Source organism: Passer montanus, unplaced genomic scaffold (genome assembly GCF_014805655.1).
Source record: "Passer montanus isolate IOZ18808 unplaced genomic scaffold, ASM1480565v1 scaffold6, whole genome shotgun sequence".
In the NCBI taxonomy this organism is placed as follows: Eukaryota; Metazoa; Chordata; class Aves; order Passeriformes; family Passeridae; genus Passer; species Passer montanus.
Genome location: NW_024371037.1, coordinates 6,560,981 through 6,582,261, shown reverse-complemented (window position 1 = coordinate 6,582,261; position 21,281 = coordinate 6,560,981). Strand labels below are relative to the sequence as shown.

The 21,281-nt window shown below is 38.2% G+C and overlaps 1 protein-coding gene across 1 annotated transcript in view; it reads right to left on the bottom strand.

Moving 5' to 3' along the window:
- Positions 1–7,082: 7,082 nt before the first annotated feature.
- Positions 7,083–21,281, bottom strand: part of ATP6AP1 (ATPase H+ transporting accessory protein 1) — a 49,504-nt gene continuing 35,305 nt past the window's right edge. Inside the window, exons 7-10 of the mRNA XM_039726945.1 lie at positions 20,713–20,954; positions 19,659–19,712; positions 12,463–12,700; positions 7,083–7,785 (exon numbers count right to left, since the gene is read on the bottom strand). Of these exons, the coding sequence (XP_039582879.1) occupies positions 7,576–7,785; positions 12,463–12,700; positions 19,659–19,712; positions 20,713–20,954 (744 nt within the window). The 3' untranslated portion in view covers positions 7,083–7,575. The remainder of the gene's footprint in view (positions 7,786–12,462; positions 12,701–19,658; positions 19,713–20,712; positions 20,955–21,281) is intronic.

The following is a 21,281-nucleotide window of genomic DNA, read 5'->3' as shown; positions in this document are numbered from 1 at the left end:
ACCTTTCTGATAAAGTTGGTAAAAGTAACTAGATCAAGTGTCAACCAAGAGTTTCATAATAAACAGAAAATAGGAATTAATTAGGCAAAAATCTATATTTTTCTTAATTTTTAGACAGATGTTTTATAGAGATTCAGGTACTACAATTCAGAAAAGCCATCATTAATCTTTAGCTCATTTACTCATGCTTAGCCCAATAAACCCTTTCTTCCCCCTTGAGCTTCATAATTGCTATAAAAGCAATCATAGCAGAAATGGGTTCAAATTATGTCAAAACATGAGTGGACTATTGTCAGAACCCAGGATGTCCCCCTGACAGTCCTGGATGATCCGAGCCCCAGCCAGGGGGCTTTGAAGCCCTGGCAGGGGGGTTGGAGACCCTGGCATGCAGCCAAAGACCCCTGTGGCTTTGAGTTCGACCCATGGAACAAATTACCACCTTTGTATGAAGAATTAAAGGTCACAAAAGTTTAGCTAGCATAACAGTAGTTGTAATAGAGTGAGAGGTGAAATTTTGAAGAATTTTACTATGGGGGTCTAGGAGACAAGATGGAGGAATCTGGGCATTGTCCTGTCCTTCTTCCTTCTTCTTCCTAGCCTCCATCTTCTTGGTGATGGTGGCACTTTGGGATTGGTTTAGACTAGAAAGTCACTGTCTAACATAGGTGATAGGTATTGGAACATAACTGTAAATATTGAGTATGTAGTTTATAGTATAAAAGAGAACACCAGCCCTGTGGGCAGGCAATGTGCCTCAGACTGACCTGCAGAACAGACCTCAGCAGGCCAGACAGAAAAAGTTTTAGATAAGAAATAATAAACAACCTTGAGAATGACAGCTGAAGACTTCTGACTCCTTCTTTGACAGCTGGGTTGGGGAAAAGATACTTTTTAACACACCTCGGGATCATCTCAACCAGAGAGAAAACCCCAAGAGACTATAAATTCCCTGATCTACCCAGTGAATATTTTTTTTGTGCTATTTAAGCAAAAAAAAGAAACCAAACCAAATCAAAACCCAGGTGAAAACCCCACTATACTAATTTATCTCCATTTAGGTATCTATTAATCACTGTTAGACCACAGAAATTGTTAGCAGTAAGACATTAAGGTGTAAATTCTGATGTCAAAACAAATGAGTACACTGGCAAAAACTCCTGTGAAAATCTAAATCAATAAAAACTGATGGAACCAGTCCACTCTTATGGTATAAGTACATACCCAAGAAAACTCTACAAGCAAAAGCAGACTGTCTGTTTCGGTATTGTAATATTAATTAGTTATAAAAAAATAGATGAAACCTCAGATTTTTCTGCTAAGAAGTCAACTTTCTGTTTCAAGAACTCTGGGGTCTAATTCTGATGTTTCATGCAGTTGGTAAGATAAATGTGATATAGCTGCACAGTACCCTCCTTACACTCCCTTTCAGCTACCTCAGAATTTCTGGAGGGTAGCCAAAGCAGTGACTTCTGCCTTAGCTTGCAGACAGCCCCAAAGAGTGGCTCTGGGAGAGAAAGCTGAAGATCTGAACAATGTTCCAAGACAGCCCAGCATCACACAGATGTGCATACTTCTACTGAAAGTGGTTGGATCCTTTGTTTTCAGTCTTGTTTTTCCAGGCAGGGACTCGGGAAACCACCCAGAAGAGCAAGGATTCTCACTGTGGAGGAAGAGATGATGATCTGTCCTGCTCTTCCTCTTATACATTTGTTTTTCTTCTTCTTCAGGAAGAGTTGAGACTTGCTGGGGGCCTGGGCCATCCCTGTTCAGTTGCAGTCTGAAGATACAGAATGAGGGAAGCTGTCCACATCTGGATCTTGATGCTCTCTATCTTCTGCCATAGACAGCCTTTAGGGGTCTCCATAGCAGGACACGAAACAGAGCACTCCAGACCTGAAGCTGAAGTGTGTTGAGGCATGAGGAGACAGAAAACCCATGCCCTGAGCTGGAGCTGGTCCTGCCTCTCAGGCTCTCAGTAACCTTGGTCCTGCCAAGTCACTTGGCTATTTACATCCTTTATATTTCCCCTTTTGACAACTATAGCAGAGCTCTTTCCTCAGTATTGCTACACATCAGTGTTTGCAGCTCTCTGCTTTGCTCCTCTGCCAGGATTTTAGCAGCAGGAATGGCAGACCCAGAACAAGAACCTGCACCTCTGCTACACTAGTGTACAATCTGGTACATTACATCATTGGTGCAACAAGAGAGCACAGCAGTGTGGTCTTATCAGGCAGCTGAGGCACAGATGTACATGAATGAAAGGCAGGGTCAGTAGGGACAGCAATATCTTAGATCATGCCAGTACACTTCAGTGAAAGATATCTGTTAAATAACTAAATTGATCACTCTGCTATCCATGTGCATTCATATTTACCCAAAGTAAATAGGACACACAAAATTATAATGAAAACATTACATCAGAAAGTCCTTAATTTATCCACCTTCCTAAATTACTTTTATGAAAGCATTTGTTAGGGTTCTTTTTTACATTACAAACATTATTTTTTCCGTTTTCATTAACGAAAGTTAGTTACATATAATATCATGCTGACTGTACACCATTCATTTTATATTACTTTTACACAATTAGCTAAAGAAATACTAAGAGTAAAAATGGGTTTCTCAGTCTTCCACTGGACATTTACATTTCTCTCTGCAAAGCAAAAAACATTTTCAGTAAACTCAGTAAACTCAGATCTTCTATTATGGCAATAATGAATAACATAAAAGACAGTCTAAAATGAAGCCCAACTATAATAATGCAAGAACATACCAGCTCCAGGGGCTATACAGAAATCCAGATAATATGGAGCAGGGAACGTGTGTTTCCACAGAAGGCATACAAAAAGTTGTGGTGGAGAGAAGGAAGCCACTTCATTTGTGGGACATCAATAGCAGCTGATTTGCTCTTGGGCTCAGTCACTGTTTAACTCTCCTTTCCACCTACACAAGCAAGAAGATTAAGAAAGACACTGGCCTGCATTCTGGTGAGGAGAGACTACTTGTTTAAGGAACCACCCCTTGGTAAAATCTCTTTTTTTTCCTTGCCCCGCCCCCCTGTACTTCAAGCATTTTTAAGCCTTTAGAAATCTGAGTTCTGAAGCAACTGTTTTCTTTATTTTATTTTTAATAGGTAATTAACTAACCTAAGAACTAAACCTTTGTTAGCAAACTGAAGATCAAGGGTTTTTACTGAAGGTATTAGACACCATGGGAATTTTTGGCATTTTTGTGCAGACTGAAGGCATTGCTTTAGTGTTCCTTTGGTTTCTTACTTCCCAACCTATTTTAATTGGCAATAAAATAATGTTCCATAAATCTTTTTAGCCCATAGTGGTAACTGCTCAATGGTATCACTGTCTTCATCTTGACCCACAAGATTCTCCATCCTATTTTCTTCCCTTGTCCTGTTGAGGAGGAGGAGGGAGAGAGTAGCCAAGTAGCCAAGGGCATCTGGCAGGCAAGCAAGGCCAACCCATCACAGAATGCAAGATTAAAACACAACCTCCAGGAAAAGGACTCCCCTGTCCCCCTTGTGTGCATTGTCTCTTCCTCTTGTGCAGGGTAATGATAAGATTGTCACTACCTGCCCTGAAAATCATCACCACCACTGCTATGTTTTTTGCCAGCAGTGACCAGTATCCAACATTCAGACTTCTTCTTGTGTCTCTGATTATCTTAGGAATTGGCTTTTCAAGGTCATTCCTTGTTTTCAGCCTCTCATGCTTCTCCTGTTTGACTTCAGTTTATGCTGAAATAATTACAGAACTCTTTAATGCCTGGGCACTGCCTAGTAATTCAGCTGATTTAGATTTACATATAATTTATTAGTCACACAGAAAGAAAGGTGGAGCTAATTGCTTCATTGAGTTTTCCCCTGCAGATGGAATAACCTGTCTTCCTTTACTGCCTCCATAAAAAGACTATTCTTGGACTATTTATATTATAATTCTGTATTATTTTAAGTCATTGATGGGTTTCTGTAGGATTTGGGAAATGAGTAATTTCACAGACAGAGAAACCAACAGACCAGGACACAAATCAGAAAGTTCAGATTCTAGCTCCATCTCAGCTATCCTTTTAAACAAATTGCTGTATTTTGTGATGAAATATCTTATTTCTTCAGGACTTCTGTGTTTAGTTTTGTGGTTTCTCTGGTTCAACTCTTGATTCTTCAGAGTTCAATTGATTTTTTTTTTGAGTTTTGCCATAGTTTTATAAAGTTCCTGATTTTTTTTCACAAAACTAGAAAGTTCAGATTCTAGCTCCATCTCAGCTATCCTTTTAAACAAATGATTATTGCTGTATTTTGTGATGAAATATCTTATTTCTTCAGGACTTCTGTGTTTAGTTTTGTGGTTTCTCTGGTTCAACTCTTGATTCTTCAGAGTTCAATTGATTTTTTTTTTGAGTTTTGCCATAGTTTTATACAGTTCCTGATTTTTTTTCACAAAACTTAATTTTTATATATGTAAATTAAAAAAAAGAAAGCTTTTACTTTCCTAAGTCATACTCTTATCCATTATCCCCTTCATCTTTACTGTATATTTTTTTTAATTGGTAGAGAAATGAGCTAGCACACAGAGAAGTCAGAACTTCTGATAAATTCAGCGAAGACTGGTAGAAGTCCTAAAGGCTCACACTTTTCCAGACAGAGCTAATATTCTGTCTGGAACAGCTCCCAAAACAGGCATGTTTTAACAAGTACATTTATGATTAAGATGAATTGTGAAATCAGAAGTACGTAGGGTACTAGAAGTACAGGTTTTCAACTTTATTCAGAAAGGGAAACAAACACAGACAGGTGCAAAATCCTCCTAGAGTTTCCTGAGGCACAGTCCTATTTCCAAAGAAGGAAGCCAGCCCTGCTGAACGAAGTGGTCAGTTGTCCTTGTCTCCAGCCCCAGGGAGTGTGATGGGCAGCTGCAGGGGTTTCAGAGGGCATGGGGACTCCAGCAGCCTGCATGGTCCTCTGAGGTGGGGTTTTGGATGTCTGTGTCCAGGTGGTGTCAGCAGGGCTGGCCCCTGTGAGAAGAGGCCTGAGCAGCAGGGTGGGCATTTGCCAGCCAGCCCGGGTGAACCCGTTCCTTGTGGGCAGAGAGCAGTTCCCTTCCATGACAGACAGGCCATCGTCCCCAGAGCCCAGCCCACCTGGCCCACAGGAGAGCCTAAAGCTGTAGATAGTTCCTTTCTTTTCCTGATGTGTTTTCCAGCACAGACATCACAAGAATAAGCCTGTGGTATGATCTTTCCATTACAAAGATATCCCAGATATGGAAACAGACTATATGCCCCCACAGGCCCTACTTGCCAAAGCATGGTACCCTTGCTGGGAGAGAAGGTAGGAAGAAAAAGCTTTTCTCCATTAAAAATGCCTTTATCTTCACCTTGCCATGTGTAATACCAAACACATCAAACAGCCCTTCTGAAAGAAGCTAATCTTTTCCTCATGGTACAGTCAATACGAGACTGTTTCCTCTTCTCCAGACTCCATCCTAGGCAAGCAAGAGAGGATATAAACATTCCCAGTGCCATACTATCATCAGGACAAGGTGAGCTGCATGAGAGCCCATAAGCTCAAGAGCAGGCTGGACAAATTTATGGGCTATAGCTATACCCAGAGTTATTAAAGACAAAGGCAACACTTCTGGTTGTGGAAGTGCCTGAGCTAAATGGTGGAGAATGGAGAGCACCTGCAGGGAGCACCAAGAGATGCTCTCCACACTCGTGCCACTGCTGGAGACACACTCCTAAGCTAGGTGGCCTGGTAAAGCTCTTCAGTTCTTTTTGTGGCCACTGTTGAAGAAAATATTTTCCAAATTTTACTGAAGCTAGATAAAAGTCCTAGGAAATCTGTTTTCTATGAATCAAGTCCTTTGCATAGCCTTTCCCTCTTCTAGCAATAGTTACATGACTATTATGTCAATTTTGTGTCACATTTATACAACTTGCTTTGAAGGGAGAATTAACAGAACAAGTCCAGTTGTCTCCTGGCAACTAATTTGTGCAAAGAAAATATGCCTTTCTAACACAGAGGTTCTGTGTAGATCAAATACATTTTCTGGGGTTCTGAAAAGCATTTGGGAAAAATATTACAGCACAGGAGACACCTCTGCTACTTATATGACACTTTCCTTTTGTTTTACAGGTCGGGATTGAATGATTCAGAAGGAATAGCTTCAGACAACATTAAATCTACTTTTTGGACTGCATAATAAAAGTGTGACACCCAGAAATTATGGATAGAAACTACTGTCTGTCTAGTTAAATAGCTGATTCTGACCGTCTTTCCTCTGTATCATTGTACTATGACATGGATCAAGATCAGAAAAGTTAGAAACTTTTCTCATTTCATGAATGTAATTTTGTCAAAATGATATTTTTGGGGGCTTTAACTACTAATTGAACAGGCACAGTCATAAAAACATTCCAGAGGAAAGAATAAAAGTCTTATTTTTGCCATTTTTTACCACTTTGCCATTGCTCTTTTACTATTTCCTAGTTCTACATAAAATTCAGTCATTCACTCCATAGTCAGATTACCCAATTAGAAGATGTAGTGTTTCCATTAACTGCAGAAGAACACAGAACACTGCGAATGTTTCAAGGCTTCTAGAAGCACTGAAATGACCATAAAATGCTCAGATTTAAACAGTACATTGACACAGTGCTTCTAATGATTTTATATAGTATTATTTATCCTTTTTTTGTGTGTGTGAACTTCATAACTTTTCCAAAGATGCCTGGAAAATGGAGGAGGCTAAGAAAACTACCTTATCTCTGTTAAGATGCTGTCTGAACCAGCCCACTGAATCATAATAAGTTCTCAACTTGAAAATTTGCATTCATTGCCATGCCACCAAATCTGATTTTGTGATCAGTTTGGAGAAGGACCTATCTGCCACCGACTGACCTCCCATCAGCAGTCCATTGCTAAAGCAAACACAAATCAGAGTTACTCAACATAATTCTCACAAGTGCAAGATAACAGCAAATGGAAGCTAAACCTTAATCTACCCATTCTCCTTTGTGATACCACATCTGAACAAAGTGATATATTTTGAAAAAACTCCTCAGAATCATTGATTTAGTGACTTATACTTTATTAGTTCTGTACATTTCTGAATGTTTTACTCAAGAGAAAAATTTCAAAACAGAGTTAAAATTTCTTGAGATGTAGCATCATCATGACACTAAAGAGCCTTTAGAGAGACCAGCATTTTTAATATATAATTCCTCATCAAGTATTTTATCATTCCCAATTATCTGTGCCTTGGTATGTTTTCTTTGCCAACAGAAGTTAATCTGAAGGAAGTTTTTAATGGTCTAATAGCCAGAGAGAGTCATCTACAGTCTCACTTCAGAACCTTAACACAAAAAGCTGTTAACAAATTATCATAATAACAGATATAATTATTATTGTTGCTAAGCACAAGGATCATTTTTATATGTAGTTTCATTATCTGGTTTTCCTATGATATCTTTTTAAGTTAAATATATTTTGAAGTAGAAAGGTTATAAAAATCATAAACACCAGAATGGGAAAAGCCACAGTGGCATGAAGTCAATCCATGGCTATTCTGTCTGAGGAACTGATAGAGCTGGACCTTTGGGATCATCAAATCTGCTGTTTGTTGTGAGCTGCATGATCATATGGATTCCATAGGTCAGGATCCACAGTAAAATTATAGATGTCACCAAGCCCATCCAAATTCCAGGAGTGAAGAAACCTGTACAGTCACTTGCATAGGAAAACTGGTTGTTTGTAACATTGAAGCCTTGAATCTGAAAATGAAGAAAAGTGGATAGAAGAGTGCAATTAAGCATAGTCCTTACTTTCAGGATATATGTAGTAATTATAAAAACCTACAGCTTCTAACTATCAATCATACTCTCTGCCCATTAAAAAAAGGGTGAGAAAAAAATTTCTGCAAAACAATTTTCCAGATCTCCTTTTCACCCAGGAAATTAAAGACGTAGAATCCATTTCTTTGGTAAGCAGTAGGTTCCCCATTTCAGAAATTTGTGTTACTTATAGAAGTAAAGTCCCAGAGGGGACGTGTGGTCAGTATTCTGCATTCACGGCGTTATGATCAGTATTCTGTATTCACATAATCAGTATTATCTGGATTCACTGATCATCAGTTCTATGACCACTTCAGAACGAGGAAACTCAAAGCACTCAAAGGCATGAGAGTTAAGACTCCTTAGATCATGAGATTTGTTGAAATAGTCTAACAGTTTAGCTAATAGTTCCTTGAGAGACAAAATTCCTAGAACCTACTTTAAAACACATCTAATAAAGATGACCTTTTTTGGCTGAGTTTTAGTGAGGGTTCAAGGAGAAAAAGTTGTAAAATCTCTCTTCCTCCCTCCTTGGAATTCAAAGACTCAAAACCAAAGGAAATACTTGCTTTATTGAGATATGGGGCATGTGTTGTCTATTAACTTATAAAACCTATATAAACTTTTCCAGCAGTTAGAAAAGTTTGTAATATCTCTGATTTGAATTCACAATGTCTACCACTGACTGTCCTCCGACCATATTATTTTCCTCAGAAAAATCAACCAATGTGGAGATATATTCTCTGTCTGAATCCCAATTGTACAAAAATACCAACAAAATGAATGCCTTTGAGACCACTGACTTCCTTGAAATTTTGTTTAAACCAATCAAAGGATTAGAAAACTATGAAGAAAGGAAAGACAATCCCCCCTCTACAAACATGCACATAATGGCATAGGCACTGATTCCTTTAGAAGGAAGGGAAAAAAACTGGTGGAAGAAGAGGAAGAAAAGAATTATTCTGATTCATTTTGATTCATTCTTAAACAATTTGATAAAGAAAAATTAAGTCTGGGATTCTTATACATTTACAGAATCTTTGAAATGGTTATGTAAGGAAAGCACCAAATATCATAAACCCACTGGAAACGACATGTTAAAAATTACTATTTTCCATAAAGTATTATCAAATCAAATTTCAACAGGATTATTTTATTTAAATCACTTCTCTCATTCGGCAATAAGCAAGAAAGCAGAAGATCATGGATTTCTACTTTTATGTCTTCCCAAACCATGATTATTCTATGATTTACAATAAAATAAATGGAAAGCTTGAGTATATTTGTGGTAACAAAAGAGTTTGTACTTCTTAGGAAAGGTGTTGGTACAAACTGAAAAAATCCATTATGCAGCAAACACACCAGGAAACACTCTGGGTTTGTACTGAGGCATGGCTCAGGTCCCTAAAATTAATGTTCATGTAATACGTGTGTTATGAGCAATGACCTTCCAGAATGGTGATTTAATAAAACTGATGCGAGGAACTAAAGGCTCTTTAGATAATGTGGAGATGGAGACAATTTTAGCAATTCAACCTTTCAGAAGAATCTTTACAAGTCAAATCATGGTAGCTAGCTCACAAAGACTGTCTGCTTTCACCAAAGACTCAGACTTCTGACTAAAGCAGGATTAGTGAACATAAGCTGCAGGGCTGGACAGCTATTTGCACAGCTTTAGAGAATACATGACTGCAAAAGCCTTTGCTTGTTAAGCCACTGCTTTGACCACAAGCAAGAATGTGAATAGGAGTCTTAAAATGTAACCTGAAAGACTTATTGACAATAAAAACAGACAGAAGGTGATTATTTATGTCATTTGTGTTCAAAAAAATGGATTGAAAGTCTGGAAAACAATACAGATTTCCTACCACATTTACAAGGACTCTCTGAAGTACTTAACATGTATATTCAGTTTAGAAGGACTTTGCCACTCCTGATATAGAGCCAGAAGTACTGAAATTTATTATTTCAATTCTAGTGGTCTTATATATTTTTAAAACAGCATTATGCTAATTGAAGCATCTAGGTGAAAGATTCAATTGTACATTCCTAAAATGCTATGTCTACTTTTTTTAGGAAGGAGATCAAGAATATGCTGGGTTATTTTACTGTTTTTTCTGAAGCTATATAATTTCTGTGGAGGTGTTAAATACCAGACAAAAATGAGAATCTTAGCAGCATATATAGAAAAGTTAAAATTACTTACATGTACTTCTCTAATATTTATGAAAGCGAAATTCTTTTGTATACAGGCCTTTGTCCAGTGGAAATTTTGATTTTGGTGTTTAGACCAGTCATTTGTCTTGATTGTACAAGTCTGTATTTATTGTAAATTTTTTAATGTTTTTGAATGTAGATTTCTCATCATATGGCATTTGACAAAAACTTCAAGTAAAATATGCTGTGTTTATGGCTCTTAAGTGCACACCAAACTTCTAATTTTTGAACTTTGAGATATTTTCACTACAAAGAATCAAAATATTCTTGATTTTGAAGTTTTTGGCATTTTTTCATGGCTTTCAAAGTACTTCTGAACCATGCATACTAAAGTAAAGCAGTGTTTTTGCTGGGAGTCTCCTCTTTAACTTCAATGACAAATATGAGATCCTGAAAAGCTCAAAAGGTACCATGGTAGAACAGCCATTCCTGTAGCAACAACAACCAACCAAACCCAGAGCAGTTTTGGTGCTCTGCAGAGGTCTGGTGACATCCCAGGCTGTGACCATGCCTAGCCAGCATCCCACAGAGCTTCTTTTGGAGTGAGGCAGCTCCAGAACTGAAGTTAAAGGCTACACCTGTTCGACTTTGCCTAGGAAGGAGCTGTGCAAGGCTTCCTGTGCAGCTGCCATTGCTCCTCTGTTGCTGTGATTCAGCTTGCAAGGTGCAATTGTGCCAGTTTGATTGGCATTGGATCCTGGTTTCTAACTCACTGTGTAACATTGACATAAAAATCATGTTTCTCAGTTTCAGGAACAAGATTTTGTGCTGGCTGCAACTACTGAGCACATCCCACATGCTTTTTCCACCATGCAATAGAGTTTGGGGGTTTCTAAACCTTATGCAATCACAAAGACTGATTCTGAGATCACCTTCCAGTATGTATCAGTGGAAGATACCTGGAAACGTATGATCTAGGTCAGATAGAACTTGGAAATGAGCCCAGAATGGTGACCTACTGTTTGCTCACACCACGGAAGAATATCAGACTGGGAGTTTTCAGATTGTGTTCTATGTTTAGGATTTGATCAGAGAAAAAGCCCTTTCTCAAGAGGAACGGGAGATTCTGTTGCCTGAACAGTGGAAGCGGCTGCTGTTCCAAGTCAATAAGGAAGGTGGGAAACCACTACTTCTACTCTTGGTTAAGACCACAATGAAAGGTTGGAACAAGGCCTTTTTAAGCTTTAAGAAGGCAGTAATATCAGTGCATATAGAAGCTGACAGAAAAGAGAGGTGGTAAGCATACACTTTGTAATTTCATAGGTCATGTCCTCTCAAATCTTAGTGATGTGAAACCCTTACTCCAAAGAGTTTACTAGGCAAAGTACAGCTGCATGAGCTATGGTATTTTCAGGCCTTTACAAAAAAATAACATCATAAAGAACCTTCACAACATTGGTATGTATTGCAACATTGCTTCTCAAAAAATGGTGAGACATGATACTGGAATTTGTGGAAAATAAATCTAAGCACCAATGCTCTTTCTGTGAGATTTCCATTGCTTAAGCTGAAGTGTCAAGTCTAGAGTCAGATTACTGAGATTTGGTTTGTTATCAAAATTATAAATACAATTATATCAGCATTTGTATCCAGTTATCATGGGGTTAGCTCATGTTTGACAAATAGAGCACAGTTTGGAATTATTCCTATTATTTTCATTATCTCTTCCATCAAAGAGATCCCTCAGTGAAATATTATTTTAAGATATAAATGTTATGCTTCTCTTAAGTCAAGAGCAAAGCTCAAAGGAGTAAAGGTGTAATCATCTACACCTCACTTACATAGTCTTAACTACTAGTAAATAAGCAGAAAAGCTATGTGTCATTCAAAAAAAGCCATCTGCTTTCCTTCTGGGTCATGCAGGAACTTGTACCATTCCTGATGGAAGTCCATGGCAAACCTCCCATTAAATCTAGCTGCACTGGGCTTTGTTTCTATCTGCAGGAGTACAGACAGTCCATGTCACCGAAAACAGCGGCCACACTAAGCTGTACTTTCCTAGGTAAACAAAGCACCAAGAAATCAAATGAAAACAAAGTAAGCAGCAAAAAGCCACCCACCTAAGAGGCCTCTGTTTCCAAGAGCAGCCCAATTCATTAAAAAGGCATGAGGACTTAGCCATTCTTTGCCTGATTAAGCGCATTTGGTTTAATTGAGTTTTCCTTCTGTAGACAACTTCACAGTTTTGTTTTTCAAAGCTGTGCTTTCATGTTTTCCTTGTTCAGCAACTGGCCTCTTTTTTACCCCTCTACTGAATAGCTCACCTAGGGGAACAGCTTTTCTTTTATGTTTTCCCTCAGGTTGGAATGAAAGTTAGGGCATTATGAATGTGTGTCATTCACCACCTACAATAGCAAGTAATAGTTCTTGGAGTTATCTGAAATGGCAACATATACTCACTTGCAACTCGGAAATGAAAATATCCCAATTTTTTGCCTCATCGTTGGATGGAACCAGCCTTGCAGGATAGCGATTGTTTGTTCCCACCAGCTGACAATGAAATGAATACTCTGCAGGGGCAGAGATGCCAGAAACAGTAAAGTTAGCTAACTTTTCTCCATCTTGTACAATCTCAACTAAATCTAAAGTGGACCATCTTCTAGCCGAGACTTCATAGAATTTGTTGGTCATTAAAAACCTAGGAACACAACAGAGGACGAAAAGAAAAAGTCAATACATTAGAAGGAAAAAATTGATATACATTTGAGAAAGTAACAGATAAAAGCTCACCATTGCTGGCTGCAAACATCATGGCTGATGATGACATGGGCTCCCATGTCATTAAGATTTTTTCAAGTGAAGAGGTTCTGTGAATGTGTTTACTACTTAGAGTTTCACCTCACAAACACAGCTTTCTATAATGGTGGCAGACAGGAAGCAAATGCAGTTTCATTCTTCAAGGGCTTCTGCCAGTGCTGTATTTCATCAGTTACCAACAGATTATAATAAATGGAAGTGAAGCTGAGAAATTGTCAGTAAGACTGCAGTGGCTCTGAATAAACATTTTATGGGATTTTTGGAAAATTGCTTTTCTGATAGGTATAGGTATGATAGCCATTCTAATTTATCACTGCAATTCTTTCTTGGCTCAAATGCCTAAATGGCAATTTTCTTTGCAAAGGTCTGAATTTGGCATAGAAGACAGAACTTTCACTGCTGGGTCAGGGGGAATTGCCAGCTATAGTTTCACAATTTGAAGTAGGCTAGGCACAAAAAATTATGTTGTAATTTTGAAAGCATCTGTGTATGTGTAGTATAATCATGGAATGTATGTTACTACCAATGCAGTCTGAACAGCTCCCAACAGACATAACTGAGAACACCCAGACATCCAGAAGAACATTCTGATCCTCTACAGATCAGGACTATGTGCTACTCTTTACCAGATTTTATACAGTTACTTTCAGGCATTCAAGCTATTTCATAAGGAAATTATAAGCCTTTACTTTTAGTGTACATTGTTTGATGCTTTAACCCTACTTGAGCTATGCATGTGTATCTCTACATAGTTTACTGATAATTTTTTTCATTATTGGTAACCACAAAAGATTTAGAAGAGAAATATATTTATCAATAAATAATACTTGATACAAAATGAAATATTCTAATGTGTCTATTCATGATGGGTGACACTGTATGTTCACTTTAAAATTTGTAGTAATAATTTAGATGCAATTATGATTGGTTAGAAGAAAGTATACAGTCATCTTAAATGAGGCACAATATAAACTATTTTATGTTCCCTAGGGTATATGTACATAGAGAAAATATTCTTTCTGTAGAATATTGCTTGTTTATTCAAATTAGTTATTTTCAATATTGTGTCATCCACACAGCATAGAATCTAACCACAAATAATGCTTTTTTAAAAAATATTCCTTAATAATCAGTGGCTTTTGATTCAGATAAGTTCAGAAACCTCAAGAGTTTCAAAATGCTCAGAAGGAATTCCAGAACACAGTGTCATTGAAGTGAAAAAAGGATGTTTGTTCTTATGGCATTCTTTATGTTTTAAGCCTGAACAGTTCTACTCAAAAACCATTGAGCTGCAAGCATCAGTGAAAAAAAAAAACCAAAATAATTCCATCCAGTCTACTTTTATGTTCCCTAGGGTATATGTACATAGAGAAAATATTCTTTCTGTAGAATATTGCTTGTTTATTCAAATTAGTTATTTTCAATATTGTGTCATCCACACAGCATAGAATCTAACCACAAATAATGCTTTTTTAAAAAATATTCCTTAATAATCAGTGGCTTTTGATTCAGATAAGTTCAGAAACCTCAAGAATTTCAAAATGCTCAGAAGGAATTCCAGACTACAGTGTCAATGAAGTGAAAAAAGGATGTTTGTTCTTATGGCATTCTTTATGTTTTAAGCCTGAACAGTTCTACTCAAAAACAACTGAGCTGCAAGCATCAGTGAAAAAGAAAAAAAAAAGAATTCCATCCAGTCTTAATTTACAAATATATATAGAAAATATTCTATTCTTATACAGTTACAAAATTAAAACCTTTACATTATTGCTAGAAGAGAGGAACCTTTTCCTGATGTACAGTACAATCTGAACAGAATTTCCATGATGCCCCAGTAGCAATGCTATCAGCACTAGCTGAAAGCCAGTTATAAACACTGAGATGGTTACTCAAATGTTTATGACAACCACAGAGGCTGGGTGTGGTCTGTACTTTTGCTGATAAGATGAGAAAAGTGGTAAAGAAGGAAATTCCTTTTAAACTGACCATATGAACAAGAAGTTGTAAGGCCATGTATGTGAATACAGACTAAAATGACTTTGAAGGAAATGCTGGCTCTTCATATTACACCAAAGACCAAAATATTGTGTTACCTGCAGACTTATGAGAATTACCATTCCAATTGGTTAACTAGTTAATCACAGTTAACTTAGTAATGAAGGCTGTTATTCTTAGCATTTTTCCAAACAACTAACAGTGACTAGCTTCCAGCAAGCACACACTTAACTGATAACAGATGTAAATATAGCTCATTACACTACACGGAAAAAAAAGGCATTCAAACAACAAAAATCTATTGAATTACTTAATTTAGTTCAACATTTTCTCAAATGAGTAGATAGCAAATAGAGCACATTACAGCAAATTAATCATATAGAGCAGAGAGAGAACAAAGGTTTTATCTGTGGAACTGAAAGTACCTTGGCTTCTTAAGGAAATGTTATGTTCATGTTAAACATTAGAGACAATTATGTACATTGGAGACATTATGTACTTTATGTATGGTGGCACAAAAAATTCCTGGTCATGGGCCAGGCTCCCTTTGTGCCAGAAAACTGTATGAACTCTGAGTGCCACCACCACTGATTGTGTCTCATGTGGCTAATCATTACAAGCAGAGGTATTTCTGAAGTGGAAGATAGCTAGAATTACTGTTTCAAATATCCAAAGAGAAACACAACTGTTAAGTAAAAGACTTGAAAACACATTTTTTGGGTCAGTTCTGCTCTGTTCTATGCATTGAGCAGCAACAGCAGTCAAGTATGTATCAATGTAAGTTTGGAATACTAATGTTGTTCACTCCCATTCACTTTGACACTTTTTCCCAGAGAAAATGACAAGTGCTTGAACAGTTGGATTGGTTTATGAGAGAACTGAGATGGTGCTTCTTCCAGCACCACTACTACTGCCCACTGCTCCCTCTCCTGCTGCAGCAGTCGCTTACTTTCCTAACACTATCACAACACTCTACAACCACTCCCTACAGCTCAGCTCCCAGAGCAAGTGCAGGAGGGTGAGTGAGGCTGTAGCTGTTGCTGGAGAGAGCGAGAGGGAGGTGCCAGCTGTGCGTGCACAGGATGAAGCAGCAGCTGCAGCTGTCAGTGGGAGGTGGGATGTGACCAGCTGCTCTGTACGTGGGCACGGACCGCTGTTGATAAGGGGGCAGCCTCTGGATCCTGCTCAGCTCATGCTGCTGAAGTTAGAAACTATTTTATTGAAGAATAAACTGAGCTACTTGGTGTTCTCTGGAGTCACTTTCAAGATATGCTATCCTACACTTAAGTAAAAGGCCTTTACAGAGGCAAAAAGTGCAGTCATGGCTCTCAGCTCTGTTTCTTCCACCTCTCTGCTCGGCTTTAGTCCTGTTTGTTAAGGCAGACCATTATCTTAGCAAGCTGTAATCTTGAAAAAGAAATCAAATCAAGATGAACCAGAGGGGAAAACAGAGGTTGCAACATATCTCTATGGATTTTAGAAGCTCTGACAAGAGACATGCTGAGATACACAAGGTGAATAAAGTGTTAGCAAATCATGAAAAAAGCCATTGCTTGCTCTGGTTCTGTTCCATGTATCTTTTTATTTGCATTATATAGTATGCACTGCTGTATTATGGTGGCTAACAGAGGCCTATAATGACACCATTGTCCCATCAAGTGACTATCCAACAGAAACTAAAATAATCAAGTCAGTCTTTAGAACTATTGTTAATTTATAAAGGCTCTGAGGTGTTATGTGTTGATACCAGCCAGCAGCCAAGCACACATTTAGCTGTTTGCTCACTCCCTATGTTCAACAGGACAGGAGGGAGGCTAGAAAGAGCAAAAATGAGGAAACTTGTGGGTCAAAATGAAGACAGCTTAATAAGTTAAGGGGAGAGGGGAAAAAAGCCATACAGAGGCAGTCAGTCTCTATCTCCCACACACAGGCCAAGGCATAGTGAAGGTCCAAGAAATGGTTACCCTGGAAGCTGCTCCCTACATTCTTCCTCTATTCCATTTTATATTTCTAAGCACCTGTGTCATAAATAAAAATTGATCAATTTAGACATATTTGTGTTTATTTGCCTTGAAGGTCTATTAAAAACCTGGATCACACATGGCCCAATGGAATAAATAAAATTTTCCTGCAAAACACAGCCAGCCTATGCTACTCTTATTTGCTTGGCATGAAAACATCCAGGACCTTACCTGAGCTCTCTTTTCAAGTCCTCACCTATTGTGGAGCCTGAGTTTCTTATTCCAGCTTCAAGGGCTGTTTATGCATTTTGGTATTTAGCTATAATGTGTTCAAGCAGAGGCACAGGTCAAGAAAGACTTTGTGAATATATCTGCCTCTACTACAACAGGCTCAAAGGATATAAAATTTTCTCCTGAAAAAGAAAGAAAACATGAACCATTCACCTTTTGTACTGGCATTTTCGTTTAAATTACAGTTTGTCTGCAGAGTTGCTGCAATTTTTTTCTCTCCAGATGCAACTCAGATTCATGACCACATTAAATTTTTCATCCAATAATTAATCAAAATTATAAGTTTCTAACAAACATTACTAAACATAATTCTAAATAATCTTCACTAAATCCATGTGTGCATTAACATCACATTTGATCTTCTGCCAGCTGCAGAAAACAAAATCTAAGATAAATGTTTCAACTGAAAAAGGATTTTGTTTCTACAGTACTGTCTCAAGGTTTGCAATTTGCCATTGTACAGTTAAGTGAAGCCTGTTGATTACTAAAGGAAACAACACCTTTAAGATCTAGCTGTGAACAAGTTTTGAAGCACAGTGTCATGCTCCTTAGGATGCTTTGTGATTTGTACTATTTTTTTGGAACTGTAATTTTACTGAAAAAGATGATATTATGCTGAGGATAGACATATTCAGGACAAATGTAGGAAACAACCACATTCATTCACATAGAAAGAGATTACAGCAGACCAGCTAAGACTTGTGCTAGGATAAAAAGATGAAAAATGAGAATCAGAGCAGTGTTTTGAAGGGGCTGTCTCTATCAGAGTGGGACAGGAGCTAAGAGCAGTCAGAAGAGCATCAGGGCAGCACCAGAGGAAGTGATATTTTGGGACTTGTAGTAAAAGGAAAAATACAGCTTGGGTAGAGTCTTGGTTTGAGATCAGTATCTTTTAAATGGGATCCAAGGAAAATATTTCCTTAATTCCCCATGGTGTTTAGGGAAATAGGTGTCACTTTGATAATTTACATTACTGAGGCCAAGGCATCACCAAGGACAAGTCCTAGGGATCCTATAAACAGCTAACTTCAATAGTCAAGAAAGTAAAAATACTGTACTAACAGCAATCTTATCTATACAGTATGTTCTCTTACAAAGCTCTAGCTGATTGAGGGAGAAGGGAGATGTATGTCTGGTTTTTTGCCACGTGTCATGATCTCTGATACTGACTACAAGTGTCTCTGTGCACTCTGGACACCACTCCAAACACATCACCGACTCTCCTCAAGACAAGTTCTTCTGGGATCCTTTTACCTTAACACAGAATGTCTTTCTGTCTCGGTGTAAACAATGGTATTTATTCATTTGAGCATCTGGACAGGCTGGATTGATGTGCCAGGGCCAGTGGTATGAGGTTCACCAATGCCAAGTCCTGCACTTGGGTCATAACAACCCCAGGCAGCACCACAGAGTGGCTGCAAAGATGCCTGGTGGAAAAGGGCCTGGGGGTGCTGACCAACTGCAGCTGAACATGACCCTGCCTGTGCCCAGGTGGCCAGGAAGGCTGATGCCATCCTGGGCAGTGTCAGCCATGGTGTGGCCAGCAGGAGCAGGGCAGGGATTGTCCCCCTGCACTCAGCACTGCTGAGCTCACACCTTGAACCTGGTGCTCAGTTCTGGGCCCCTCACCAACACAAGGACACTGAGGTACCAGAGCATGTCCAGGGAAGGGCAGCAAAGCTGTTGAAGGGGCTGGAGCACAAGTCCCGTGGCACAAGGAGTGGCTGAGGGAGCTGGAGGTGAGGAAGCTCAAGGGGGACCTTGTCCCTCTCTACAACAACGTGCCAGGAGGTTTTAATGAGGTGGATTTAGTTTCCTCTTCCAAGTAAGAAGACAGAACAAGAGGAAATGGACTCAAATTGCACTGGAGAGGTTTAGGTTGGATATTAGGAGAAATTTGTTTAGTTAAAGGGTTGTCAGGCTTTGGAAGAGGTTTCCCAAGGAAGTGGCTGAGTCTCCATCCTTGAAGATATTTAGAACAAGATGTACTTAGGGCATGGTTTAGTGGTGGACTTGGCAGCTCTGGGTTAAAGACTGCATTCAATGATCACAGAGATATTATTCTTTTGATTTTTCTTCCCAGGTCTTCCAATTCCCTAGCTTTTCTTCCCTGTTTCCATGGTAGGAGAAATATGGTCTTTCACCACCCATGGAGCAGTAATGGTAAAAACGTTTTGCACCCCTCATTAACCACAAGCTAGCACTAGCAGAATGCACTGACAATCCACATTAGGACTCAATACAGCCCTGGCCATGCAGGTAGACTTCAACCCCTCAAAGTTTTTACAAATCACAGTTAGATTTACCTGAGAGGACTGTGGAACGATCCTATTAGTAAAACAGGAAGCTGCATATACCAGTATGGTATGGATATTTGCCTACAGTATTTTTTCAGAACTTTACCTGAGAATAATAATATATTTCCTGTATAAAGACTGTATTGTTGTTTTCCTGCTTCATGACTCCTCAGAAGAGAAAGCAAATAATAAATTAAAAAATATTTTCATTTAACTTCTCCCTTATTTTTCTTCCTAGTTAATTAACAGGCATTGTAAACCACAATAGATCAATTTAAAATAAATCATAAGTTACCTTATCTCTAGGCTGCTGACTCCATTCACTGGTTCTGTATATTTTAATGACAGTCTAAGAATAAAAAACAGATTTTTAATGTTAGAGTAGTCAGCTTTAATTAGATCATTGTGACATTTCAATTTGAGGGATATATTGTAAATCAGTAGGCAATTACAAAAGTAATATAGCAAAGGTTCAGTACATAAAAAAATATGACTAAATATTTCTAGGGTTTTATTTGCCCAAGAGCAGGTGCCTTCAAAGTAAAGGAAAACAGAGATCATGTTTCATTAATGTACTTCTAGCTGAGTTACTACCTCGTAACTGGCAATACTCCCCTTCAAGGGAATGAAATTATGGCCTCATTAATGCCAGTGGAGATTTCTGTGATTGTGAGATCAGGCACAGGCAAACCAGTTTGGACCAAATACAAACAAACAAAGAAGGTTGTGTTCAAGGGTCCCAGGATGAGGGATGAGATGAGAATCTTGACTCCATGTTTCAGAAGGCTGATTTATTATAGTATGATATGATATGATATGATTGATATGATATGATATGATATGATATGATATGATATTAAAATGCTATACTAAAACTATGCTAAAAAGAATAGAAAGGATCCCTCAGAAGGCTGGAAAGGAACAGAAAGGAATGGAATGATAATAAAGTCTTGTGACTGCTCACAGCCTCAACACAGGTGGCTGTCATTGGTCATCAAGTAAAAACAATTTCACACGCTGGGTAAACAATTCTCCAAATCACATTCCAAAGCAGCAAAACATGGAGAAGCTGAAGCTTCCCAGCTTCTCAAGAGAAAAGATTCTGGCAAAAGGATTTTTCATAAAATATGTCTGTGACAGGGGAACATAAGAAGAAAAAAATTGTTAAAATAACAGGCCTCATCTGAAGAGTTTTTGTGGTCTTAACTTCTTTCTTCTAAGAATATATTTTTTTAAAGTTTTGGATGCTTTAGAAGAAGACAATTGAAATAACACTGATTTTACATAATATTTCTGAAATTTTTCAGAATTACATGTATTAATGATATGAAATTTCTTATGCTACTCACGTTGTGTTGCTGTCTGAGCACTCAGAGGCAGAAATATCCACATTCTGCATTAAAAATGTTGCATTTGTCAAATCTATTAAAACAGAACTGTTGGCTTTGAGGCTGAAATTACTAGCATAAAAAAGGATGCATGTATCATTTCCAATGGTTACATTCAGAGGAGGATATGATGAACTTTCTTCCTCCTCAGCAGCCATTAATTGTCGTCTTACTTCTGCCACCATATCAGTTCTTCTGGAAATCTGGAATAACAACACATTAACAATTCATCCCATTGTAAGAATCATTTCAGTTGAAAACAGACCTTCACCATTCTGTACCATGAGCACCTGCTCTTCTCAAATCCTCAATCAACCTCCACAGTTGTTACTGTCTGTCTATTTAACTGGTGGTGTGGAGGCTAATGAGGTTCCCAAGGCAAGGTGTCCACATGTGAAAATAAGCACCACTGATACTTGGCAAATGAATGTAAAACAATGTTGGTACTGTTGCCTTAAGATAGTAGTATTCATTTGTGCTAACAGGTAGAAGAATTTTTTTTCCCAGAAGAAAGTTCTGACCCTTAAGTA